Source organism: Rhynchophorus ferrugineus, unplaced genomic scaffold (genome assembly GCF_030347505.1).
Source record: "Rhynchophorus ferrugineus isolate W39M unplaced genomic scaffold, kcgeb_rfMv2 rfM6, whole genome shotgun sequence".
Lineage (NCBI taxonomy): Eukaryota > Metazoa > Arthropoda > Insecta > Coleoptera > Curculionidae > Rhynchophorus > Rhynchophorus ferrugineus.
In genome coordinates, this window is record NW_027472585.1 from 3,354,643 (window position 1) to 3,368,343 (window position 13,701).

At 30.7% G+C, this 13,701-nt stretch overlaps 1 protein-coding gene across 1 annotated transcript in view; it reads right to left on the reverse strand.

Moving 5' to 3' along the window:
* Positions 1-2,543: 2,543 nt before the first annotated feature.
* Positions 2,544-13,701, reverse strand: part of Pex6 (peroxisomal biogenesis factor 6) — a 40,784-nt gene continuing 29,626 nt past the window's right edge. Inside the window, exon 10 of the mRNA XM_076408304.1 lies at positions 2,544-3,066. Coding sequence (XP_076264419.1) covers positions 2,611-3,066 — 456 coding nt within the window. The 3' untranslated portion in view covers positions 2,544-2,610. The remainder of the gene's footprint in view (positions 3,067-13,701) is intronic.

A 13,701-nucleotide genomic window follows, 5' to 3' on the forward strand; every position in this document is an offset into this window, starting at 1 on the left:
TCCATAAATCGTAATTTTTTTAGCAGATATTTTTTGATCTTTTTTCAGAATAAACTAAAATTAAGAACCTTTAAAATTGGCACTTAATTTTTTTTAATTTAGTTTATCAATAATACCACTATTCTTTAAAAGATTTAGAAAACATATATATTTTTAGGCTATTTCAATATATTTTTTTTTTCGGTGGCCAACACTCCTAATCTATAGTGTCTAATATTGTTTTTTATTACAAAAGCCTTGAAAGTAACACATTTTTTAACAGTCTGGTTGATATAAAGGCAAAATATTGATTAACAGAACGGTATATTTTCAATAGTTAAATTATGTTTGGATATAACAAGAATTTTCTTTCTAGCATGAAGAACTTTCTTCTTTTTTTTAAACGTCATATCATTAGATTGGACAACTCTTAACATAACCTGTAAGTGATGGGCAATGTAGGGGTGTTGGCAACCTAAAAAAATATCGATATTTTTTATATTTATAGCAAAGAAAAAATAAGAATAGAGAAATATTAGGCTAAAAAAATATATAATTTTTCTAAATCTCTTAAAGAGTAAATATCGATATTTTTAAGGAAAAAAAAGTGAAATATTACCCTAAAAATATTCTGAAAAACATCGAAAAATATCGGCTAAAAAATATCGATATATCGGGCAAAAAAATATCGGCTAAGAATATCGATATCGTTTTCAGATAATATTAATATATCGATATTTTTCCTGCATCCCTAAGGCAATGGTTATATCTCGTGAAAATATCTAAAATTTGAAGCTTCAAATTATTAAAACCTTAAAATTATTAAGTCATTAAAGCTTCTATATTATAAAAAATCCTTATTAAACAACTTATTTGCACACCCTAAATATCTAGGTAAACTATTATATAATACAAATGACCCATTTACAATGTTAATTTGCTTCATATATTTATAATATTATTCAGTGAAAATTTATTGAAATAATATGTCGTTATATTATCATAAAATCTAATGTTCGTGGCCGACTAGTGATACAATTCAATTGTCTAAATTCCCTCATGTATATGCATTGTATATTAAAACATGCACATTTTATTTATTAAAATAAGTTGTATAATTATGTAAATTATGGATAAAATTATTTCTACATAGCTAGATATACATATTCTATATTTGTTACATAGAGATATGCGTTGAAGTATCTTGAAAATTCTCAATATCCTCATTACCTCATTTTCTCTTATTATACCAGTGAAAAGACTTTTTTCGTATTCAAAACATGGTAGCTAAATTCACATATTAAGTTATTATTAGCTTCATTATACCCATAACACTCAGGATGAACATAACATATTCAAACTGCCCGTCAATTATCGATAGTTTTTAGTATTTTCTTCATTAATTTCTGATCGAATGGTTCTGCGGTGCGAAGAATATTATGAAGAATGCTTGAAATCTCAATATTTGTATCAGCGAACATAGCGATACTATCAGCAAACATCAGATCTGTCAAGGCATTTGTAGTATCATATTGAATGCCATGTCTGTTTTTAAAAGATTTTTGCATCAACTGTGAGTTTTAGTTCAGTTGGGATTTGATATACAATTAAATTCTAATCAAAATAAAATAATTGAACAAAAATGATATCAAATACAATTTATTTTAACATTGCAGTACATCTAAACACTACAGTTAATTATACAACCACAACAGTTTATAGGTTAGAGTTATAGCCTTTTATTACTATTGTTTTCTGAATTTTGAATACGTCTGACAATCTGACGACTTTGAACGGCTCATTCGTTTACGTGTTCGACCTAATCTGACAGCATTGTGTCTCTTTTTAATTGGAATAAAATGAGAAGAAAAATATTGTTTGATTCAAAAACGAATTTACAAATTGTGACAGGCAATGCATTAAATTTCTTGATGAGGTATGTACAAAAACTTTGAATATACTGTACAAGATTATCAAATGTTAAGTATTTTTATTGTAATCTAGAAACTTAAACAATCGGTTGATGTCTATATTTTCAAAGCTCAATCTTTTAAGAATATGCTCTTAAGAGGACTTTTCAAAATTTAAAATATGTTCTGTTTTAGTGAAGAAAGTCGAAAAAAAAAAGAAAAAAATCTGTTTTTTTTGGTATTTCCGAATTTTTTAAAAATAATAAAAATTCAAAATTTAATTTTATTTTTACACCATAGAGGAATGTATAGGCAAAGCTCAAATCAAATTTCAACTAAATCGGTTCAGTAGAACTTAAGATATGATGTCTTCGAGACAGAAAAGTAGTTTAGAGAAAAATGCGTTTTCGGATGCCGCGTCAATAAAATAGTTTTAAAGATTGAAATTGAAATTTATATTGAAAATATAAAAATCGATTTTTTTTCAGATTTCTAGTTTAAAATCTGAATACTTTTTCACGTTTTACTATGACTACTTCAGATATTGAGGAACGTTCCAAAGTTATTCATGAAACTAACGGGTGTTTGTATGTAATACCTTTTTAAAAAATAAAAAAAGCACATTTTTATAAATAAATTATATTACCAATTAACAAAAATAAAAACAGAAACAATTTTGAGTCTCATAAGCGTATATCAGTCACGTATAATTCGAGATTTTTTACCAGGCGTAATGAGCCACGCCAGAATCGAACGCGACATGAGCTACAGCAGGAGCGGCAGAGTAGGCAACTCCCAGAAGAGGAGCATGGGCGGCATAAGAGGCTGGAGCAGCGTAAGCAGTTGGGGCAGCATAAGCGTGAGATGCGATGGCTGGAGCGCTGTAGGCCAGAGCGGGAGCAGCAGCGATCTTTAATCCGGGGTTGGAGATCCTGACATCGGCTTTCCTGATGCTGGAGAATGGCGTGTCGATGGATTTGGAGTAGGTGGAGATCTGTCCCAAATTACCGGCTGTTCTGTAGATGTTGGACGATTGGGAAGTGATAGCTGGTGCAGAATATGATAAGGGGATAGCTGGGGAACTGTAGGCTATAGCTGGGGCAGCACTGTAGCTTATTGCTGGCGAGAATAAATTACCAGCATTAGCAACAGCCAATAAGGTGCACAATACTGATACCTAAAAATTATACAACATTATTATATACAATAGGTGGTGAATTTATTAGAGTGTGTATTCGTATTTATGTAATTTATAGTTTATCATATTTTATTGAATTAACGATGTTGTCTTTAAAAGGTTATTTCATCTTAAATATGTACTGGTATCATTATTATTGTTTTTGTATGATGGAAATAGTATACGCACGTCATTTGTCACCTGTATGACGTTTTTTTTCATTCATTGTTCGTTAAAATGCACGCTATGCAGAATTGTTGTATTGTCTAGATATTATAATTTCACTACTTTTAACTGACTCTTGTCTCTAAAACAATCAAAAAGTAAGTAATGATCCGTATAATAATACTTTTGCTGTGTTTTTACTGTCCATTAATTTATATTTTATTAATGGTTCGACGCTATTACCTCAAATTTTCAAGTTTTCAGGATGTGTAAGGCTTTGGACACGGCTTCGTAGAGAGATACAAAAGTTGTTGCTGCACTTCACGCATTCCCAGAAAAATATGGCAGCTATTGCTGGAGTTTCAAAGTCTTTCGTGAATCGAATTAAAATTAAAATTGATAATAAAAAGCCTCTTGAGGCAAATAGTATTGGCAAATATAGCTGGAAAATAATCTCCACACTTCGTACCGATCAAAAATCAGAGAAATCTGTTTCAAAAATCGTAAAGAGCTCATTTGACAACAATAATAAACGATGGGGGTGTAAAGATTTTGTAGAGCATAATGCGGAGGTGGTTGGTTGAAGAGAATCTAATAGAGCGGCGGCCAAAATTCGGCGGCCATCGATAGCATGAACAAGAAACGACTGCAACTTTTGTTATTGTGAAAAAATATATAAAAAAGGACTTCGCGTGTTGATAAAATATTGCCTTTTGAAGGGAAAAAATACAGTTGAAGGAAAAACTTGGCTTGATCCCGAGTTTCCAGACAGTGCCCCAGGAAAATCAACCATCAAGGATTGGAACGCAGTGATATAAATCCAATCGACAGTCATCCGAATGGACTTCACACGACGAACCCGCTCCAAAGCGTGGGAAAACAGTCGGCTGGCAAGATTATGGCGTCTGTATTTTGGGATGCGTATGGAATAATTTTCATTGAATTCCTTGAAAAAGAAAGGACCGTCAATAGCGACTATTGCATGGCGTTATTGGACCGCTTAATGAACAAAATCGCCGAAAAACGGCCGCATTTGAAGAAAAAGATAGTGCGGCTTCACCAAGACAATGCACCGTGTCACAAGTCATTGAAAACGATGGCAAAAATCCACGAATTGGGCTTCAGATTGCTTCTTCATCCACCGTATTCTTCAGGCCCCCAGCGACTATTCCCTGTTCTCAGATCTCAAGAGAATGCTCGCTGGGAAGAAATTTTCGTCGAATGAAGAGGTGATCGCCGAAGCTGAGGCCTCTATATATATATATATATATATATATATATATATATATATATATTATATATTATATATATATATATATATATATATATATATATATATATATATATATTATATATTATATATATATATATATATATATATATATATATATATATATATATTATATATTATATATATATATATATATATATATTATATATATATATATATATATATAATATATATATATATATATATATATATATATATAATATATAATATATATATATATATATATATATATATTATATATAATATATATATATATATATATATATATATATATATATATTATATATATATATATATATATATAATATATATATAATACAAATATAAAAAATAACAAAGTGAAAACGATGTATTCATACTTTTTAATTGCAAAAATGGTGGCCACATCAGAAGATCAGAAATTTATTTTACATACAGCACGTTAAATTAAAATACTTACTTTGAATGCCATGCTGTTACAAGTCTTGTGTTTTTTAATGGGCGATCGTTTTTAACAAACTGATATCTTGATTGTGTTTTGGTATGGCTTTTATACCGAAAAATGGCCACCGACAAAATAAAAATGCATTCGACATTAAACCAGTTTGCTTCGAATCGATTTAGCAACGATGTGATTAAAAAGAGGTAAATGTGTACGTGTATTATTTTAGTGATAATGTAGGTTATTGATGATATATGTTGATAATAATGTTCTTGCGATAATGCATAGTCATTTCGATTTAGAAAATCTTTGGTGTGTCGATATGATTCAGAAATGAATTTGTTCCGAAAGTTATTATAGAGCTTGCTCATTTTACGTTTATTTTAAATAAATAATAATTTATGACACTGAATTATTCAGTAATTATTTTTTTTTGTATATTTTAAAGTCTCCTTTTTACCAACGGGCGTTCATCTGGACTTTACCTATGGTGTAACGAGGGCTCTGAACCACGGTCCTCGGCATTAAGCCGACCTACTGGCGAGTGACCAATTTAGAAATTATCCCAGAAGACGTCCGGTCTTATCCAGCTTGGTTACTGGCGTGACTGGGATCATTTTCCTCGTCGGATCTCTCTTGCTTAGATGCTTGCCTAAATTTACGACTATACTCCAACAGGATTCGAACCCGCGACTATCGCAACAGTAGGTGGACCGTCCTGTCGCTTTTACCATTGCGCCAACCAAGCCGGCTATAATTCTTATTATATTTCAGAGAATAGCTGTCTTAATAGAAATATATTTAGTGCCCACAGTACCAACGTGATTTTAGTAATTTTACTATTGATATTTTCAAAATTATTTCAGTGATAACTTTGGTTTTTGATGATATATGTTGATAATAATGTTCTTGCGATAACGTATAGTTATTTCGACATTGAATCGACAACAATTGAACCGTTTTCAAGAAATACATAAGTAACTCACTAAAACGTAAAAGAAAATCAAACTTAGATTTTTAAAACAAAAAAAAAACGTTTTAAAAATATGTACATAATAGTCGTTGCAATAACTAAATACAAATGAACAAAAACCTTATTTAATCTATCTACTACAAATATTTTATATTCTACTATATACACACAATTTAGCTTAATACCTACCTACACCTATTTATCTGTTTAAAATATTATTTTAACTATTACCAACTGATCAGTTTGAAGTGGGGAAGTGGGGAAGTGAGTACGAGTAACAAATTAGATTTGATTTGTTCGTATTTTAATTTTGTGTATATGATTCAAAATTAATATTATAGACAACTGTTTTTAGTTTATGTATTAGTCTAATTAATTTAATATAAATGTTAACTAATAATTAAGTAAGAATTTGCAAAAATATTCCCTCTTGTTGTTACAGCTCTGCATCAGATTGTCATGACGTTTAGTGACAGTTACACCGAACAAATAAGAACGCTGAAATAAAGTTGTTATCTGCCGAGAGTCATTCAAAGTTAAAAAAAGGGCAACATATTAGCTATACGTTTTTGAATATACTTTTTTTAATGAATTTTAACAACCGAAATATTTCTTATTGTTAATGTTCTCTCGAAAATAAAAATTTTAGTCAATTCAAAATGCAAGTCTTCCTAGGCACTAAGTAGGCCGAGAAATATATTGTTTTGTATTAATATAAATTAGGTATTATCTTGTTGATTACATTTTATTAGTAGTTTAATGTTAATTTTCAACAAACTACTGTATGTATTTCTATAACATTTTATACTTTTTTTTGCATATCAATAAAATATATTACTTTTATAATGCTAATAGCTAAACTAATTACAAAAGTCCTAATTATTATTTTTAATACGCATTATAATTAAACTATATTTAGAGAATATCTAAAATTTGAGGTTATCTCCGTGTACAAAAAATTATTTATTTTTGCAAACTTTGAAACAACAAGTTTTTTAATTCAATGATCTCATTTGGTTTAGAATGGAAATTTTGTTATAATTGCCAAAATATTCATTGTCTTCAGTTAATTTCGATTCTCATTATCTGATATAAGAACGTGTGATATTTGTTACTATTTTTGTTATCTATAACATCTATATCTAAGCTGAATGAAATATTATATACTAGGATTCATTATTTTGATTTGTTTCTATATATGAACCAATAGGGTCACTAAATAGATACAATTAGACATGTCTTAATGGGAATAGAATATTTAGCTATCTTATTAACCTGACCAATTAGTTTAAAAGATTAGTATAGAGGTAGGAATTTTAGGTATATTTACTAATAAAATGAAAAAATACACAATAAATTTGCTGTCCATTTTTAACTAGATGTTTGCTAATGTTTAAAAAATGCATAAGAGAAAAAAGTAAAAAAATTAAAAACCTAAAAAGTTACAGGTTAGTGAAGTCAGTCTTGTCAAAAAAAGGTGCGCCCTATGTGTTACGATCGTAACTTTCCTAGTAATGTGACACAAAAGAAATTTCGAAGTAAAGAATTGAAATTTGTTATAATTAAGTTAAAAATTATTATAATTTTTATTTATAATATATATATATATATATATATATATATATATATATATATATATATATTGTGACCAATTTAGAAGTTATCCCAGAAGACATCCAGTCTTACCCAGCCTGGTTATTGGCGCTGACTTCAAATTGATCAGTCGGTGGTAGTTAAAATAATATTATTAATAGGTAAATAGGTTTACGTAGGTATTAAGCTGGATTGTGTTTATATAGTAGAATTTAAAATATGTGTAGTAGATAGGTTAAATAAGGTTTTTGTCTATATTTATTTAGTTATTACAACGATTATTATGTATATATTTTACTTTAAAACGTTTTTTTTTTGTTAAAAAGTATAAGTTTGAGTTCCTTATTTATTTTTTTTTTGAAGTCCTTATTAATTTTTTTGTTAAAAATATTTCATCAATTTCTAATGTTAGATTTTTAAATTAATTTACTTGTTCTTTTACGATATTTTGTATTTGAATTTTTGTTTTCTCTTGTAGTTTTCTTGGTAAATTCCAATGTACAATTTTATTATTACCAGAATGTCTATAAAGGAAAATGTACTGGTTATTTGGAAAAACATCACAATTATCAGTACATAATAAATTGCTATTATATAAGCAAATATTGAAACCTATATGGACATACGGAGTTCAATTATGGGGATGTTCTGCAAGGAGTAACATAAATAAAATACAAATTTTTTAGAACAAAGTCTTGAGAGGTATTGTGGGCGCACCCAAATACTATAGGACTGATTACCTACATCGAGATCTTGAGATACCCACAGTCAGTTAAGAAATCAAGGGAATTGCAAGGGGCAGGAGGAAAGACTACATTCTCATAGGAATATTGAAATATTGCAGCTTTTGGATACCATCGGAACAGGACGCGGACCATCAAAAGAATCAAACCATCTGATCTCGTGTAGTGTTGTGGAGTGAGGTGCATATAATAAAACATACAGCAGTGACATGTATAAATATTATTTCACCAGAAACTGAGATAGGGCCGATGGGTCCTCCTAGTTATATACCTAGATATAACTTAAATCATAGAGATTAACATATATGTAACATACCATGTCTTATAACATAGAGACAAATTGCAGGTTAGACGGAAACGACTAGTAACAATGTAATAATTGAATAATAAAAAAAACCAGAATGTGTAAAAGTAGCTGCCAACAATGGGCAACACTTATAATTTACATAATTCTTCATAATGAAGTTCTAAAATTTACAATTCATTATTTTTTAATTTATCATATTAGTGTATATTGTGCTATTATATAATGTTTTTTTTATCAGAATGAACTTTGTATTTTTTTCTAAGAATTATAATGACAAATTGAACTGTAAACGAAATCCACACAGCGAACGCTTTAATTAAGCATTACTATAACTGTTTACATTAACTTCTAAATTACATTTACTATTAATTGTTCGTAATTACTATCTCACATGTCTATTATGTTTAGCTTTAATAGAATGTCGAATGTCAATACATACATTAATTATTTATAGAACGTTGTTATATCATCTTCGTGTGGTGATTCAATAAATAAATCGGGATAGAGATTCGATCTACTTCGAATCGTTTTTTAGAATATAATCTAATTAACAATAACAATAGTCACATACAGTTAAGAGATCAAATTTCTGAGAAACGGCGCGTTTTGATTTGTCAATAGAGGAATTATTTTTGTACGGAAACTGGAACGTACACAGAATACAACTAATCGTATTTAGGCCATTCTTGAAAACATTTTATTTTGAATGTTGTGAGTCAAGGAAAAGGTCAATCTAATTCAGGAAGTGAGACTTATTGCGCTTCAAACAATTACTTTTTGTACCGAACATTATCGTTATCGATCGAATGGGTTTTCTGTAGTGATATTTTAAGATTGGTAACACATATAAATAAGGCACTTAACAAAAAAATGAACTTAACGATACATGAAGTGATAACAATTTGTAGGGAGATTCGTCAATTGTCGATGAATCTATAAAATAAATTTGTAAAAATTGATGATCTGCATCTGGTAGTACTAACAACGCTCCTATAGGGTGGGGCAAACGTCCCGTTATCATTTTGATTGTGCGCCATCTTGGTTATGTGACGTTTAGCTTAGTTTCGCTTTTAGCATTGTGTTATGTAGACGTCCAAATTTTATTATGGATAATTAATACACCACAAGAAGGAGCAGAAATAGTGACAATATTCAGCGTATTATACACTCAGTGGAAATTGCGTCAAAAATATCCTAATCGTCCAGTGCTTTACAAAACCACTTTTTATAGATCATGCGAATGCGTTTACATACGAATTTTCGACAGTATGGTAGGACAGCAGATAGACCTCGTTCTGCAAGACAACGGACTTCTCGTAACACTGAAAATGTGGCTCTGGTGCGCATAGTGATGCAGAGTATGAAGAAACATCAATTCGGAGATGTGGTTCCTAGTTATACATCTCTGCACGCAGTTCAAGGCAAATTTTGATGATTTTTCTTTGAATAAAGTTGCAGGCAATCAAAATGGTAACGAGACTTTTGCTCCATTTTGTATAATACCAAAATAAAACTCCAATACAACTACTACGAAAAACGAAAATATTTTAATGTTTTTAACGTTCTGGAAATATTTTAGGATATGTGATACATTTTAAATTATTCACAGTGAATTCCCAGTCCCGAGTGTTATATTCCTGCTAAGGATTATTTAAATATGTTTATATCAAGCGGAAGCCAACGAAATTAAAAATATAAACAGTACTGTTATCGTAACATACACGCGAATGATTACTGTCTTTTTGAAAAATTACTGTAGTACGTGATTAATACGTAATATGCACGGGAATCTGACACAAACTCAAATCTGATTAATATGCGTGTGTATTATGTCTTGAAAACCATTATTGTTGGTGATGTAATTTAACTTAAAAATCGTTAAGTCCGTTAGAACGCTATATATTATACATTTGGCCATAATGTAAAGCTTAACAGTGTGACTTATTGTGACATTTACCTTATGCAAAGTTGGGCACTACTTCAATTAGTTGTAATTAAAATACATAATTGAAATACTTATACATATTTGATATTTGTAACTTAATTAGTTCTTAAAAATGTAATTTGTAATTGGTATTTCAAACTACTGACGCTAAGGTATTTTATTGTTGGTATTGCACGTACTTATGGTTTCAAAATACACTTTAACATTCAGCTTCCTAAAGGATTAAAACAAAAAACTTGCTATTCTTGAACGCTATACTAATATTTAAAAAAAATTCCATACAATATAACACAAGTTTCTGTTCGTCAGGGATTGAAGAAGAATTCTTTTCTTTAGCAGGTTTTATTCGTTCTCCATCAACGTCCGGTGTTTGTCTGATAGTAAATTTAACATCTAATTTTTTTTAGTCCACGAGGGTTTATCTGGAATGGACCTACAGTTTAACGTGAGCTCCGAACTACGGCCCTCGGCATTTAGCTTACCGACCAACTTAGAAATCATCCCAGAAGACATCCGGTCTTACCCAGCGTGGTTACTGGCGTTATTGGGATTATTTTCCTTGTCGATTTTAATACTCTTGCCTAGGACAATCACAAATATTAAATAATCACAAACATAAATTTACAACGATGCCTCAGCAGGATTCGAACCCCCGACTATCGTAACAGTAGGTGGACCGTCCTGTCGCCTTTACCACTGCGCCAACCAAGCCGGCTTAACATTTTGAGTACATGAAAATATTTTTTATTACTGATTTGGCTGGGATGTATTAGTTTTATTCTATTTACATAACCTAATACCTGACTGTATTTATAATTTGTATTTAAAATAAAACTAGTTAGAACATTTTGTATTGTACACATGCGAGGTAGTACTTTGTCCAGCGCTGGCAGTGTGCCATACGTGTTATTCGATACGTATTATTTAATAAATCAATGGGTTTCCTATTGAGAAGCCAATAAATATTAGCGAACACGTAAGTCATAATTCTAAAATCCTACATCTTTTGTCGGATACTGGTGATGATGGGTATTTTTTTTTTATCTGATGTGACTGATTCTATCTTACTCGGTCAAAAACGAACGACGTTTGCAACTTGGCCTTCTTTGGTGCTTGTTCACCCGAAGAAACCCATTCTTTTGATTGCTCCTTGGTTTCCCGCGTTTTGTGATGTTTCGTCAATGGTCATGAAATAGTACAAAAGCTGTTTGAGTTCGAGCGAAGATCGCCAAGTATTTTTTTGATACCGTCATAGCTAGCAATCGTGGTAATTATAACTTGGGTAGGTTTTTCCTTCTAGCTACAGCCTACAGCCTCAGCCACACCACGTAGTTTCTTCTTCGTCTTTCTTCAATCGTTCAATATTATTCCATGGATTTTATCGACGTTCGACGTCACTTGTGCTAGTCTGACCACAACGGAAGACAATAAACTACTTCTTAACTACTGAAATTGTTGATACAGAGGGTCATAACATAATTTTTCTTTACTAAACCAAACGGTCTTAACTTTTAGTAATAATCCAGTTCAGCGCTGTACAGATCTGACATTTTGAATATCATTTGTATATTAATTATAAGTACGCAGACAGAATTAGTTCAGCTTAAAAGATGTTAATGAATTCAGATCCTTTTATATGTAAAATATAGCCAACGTCGCTTGGTAAACATGAATTACTCAATAGCCGGTAATATGTTAGTACTGGATAAATAGCGCGTGTTGGGATGGGTATAAATAGTATTATAGATATAACTTCATATATGAAAACAAACGATGGTTATCAACGTAATAATACAATGACCTTGAATACCAAAATTAAATAAAACAAACCACTACCGAAGCAAACAACAATTTTTAGATATTACCAACAACACTTTTGTATCTCACTTTAACTTACAAGAGCTTAACACGTCCTAGAACCCATTTATTGTATAAAAAATATTAAAATATTAAATCTTCAAGCCAAAACTTTTGAACAACATTTTAGCAACTGGCAAATTCTTAGTAAGATTAACATGAGAATTGAAAAGTCCCGGGCCTGACACATAGATGGCGCTACTAGAATAAGATCCATATATTTAGTTTAGTTAGCCCTAACCCTCAAAAGATGCGTGTATAAAATTGACAGCCGTCGGATCATTAGTTTGTGAATTATAGCGAAGCGACTTTTCTTATTGTGGAAAAAATGGATAAAAAGGAATTTTGCGTGTTGATAAAATGTTGCTTTTTAAAAGGAAAAAATACAGTTAAAGTAAAAACTTGACTTGATGCCGAGTTTACGGACACTGCCCCAGGAAAATCAACCATCGAGGATCGGTATGCTAAGTTTAGACGTGGTGAAATGAGCACCGAAGACGGTGAACGCAGTGGACGCCTAAAAGAGGTTGTTACCAACGTAAACATTTAAAAAATCCATAAAATTATTTCGAATGACCGTAAATTGAAACTGAATGAAATAGCAGACACTATAAAGATATCAACTGAACGTGTACATTATATCATTCACGAATATTTGGGTATGAGAAAGCTCTGTGCATAGTGGGTGCCGCACGAGCTCACTTTTGACCAAAAACAATGACGAGTTGATGATTCGGAGTAGTGTTCAACAGCAGCTACTACATGGGCCATTTGAAGGAAGAAATCTCCGAAAAAACGACCGCATTTGAAGGAAAAGAAAATGCTGCTTCAGTAAGACAATGCACCGTGTGATTTTCAGTAATATTTCTAAAAAAAAAACATAAAGTATTAATATCTCAGTGTTCGCCTCTATTCACCATACATAGCCCCATTGGACTGCCGGTCAAAATTATAATACATTAAGCTTTTAGATATATTTAAAAACTTTAGCGTAGAACAAAAATAATCACAGTATTAGAAAACTAGCATTTTTTCTCAGTAATATTACAGTTTATACATCAATCTCGGTTTGCAATACAATATTATATCAGATGCTGCTGCTATTTAAGTGATCTATATGGGTCATTTAAATTATAATACTCTTTTACTATTGTTATATGTTATATTCTAACCATTCTTTCTTTTTTAAATGCCACACGTCTGTTTACGTCACTTTTGTTCACTTGACACACATCGCGACAAGAAGTAACACAAAGAAGCAAGTATTGTTGAGTTATGCGTGGAGTTGTTATTTTTCATCATCTTGGGCGTTACCATTGGTACCGATTAATTCATGTTCT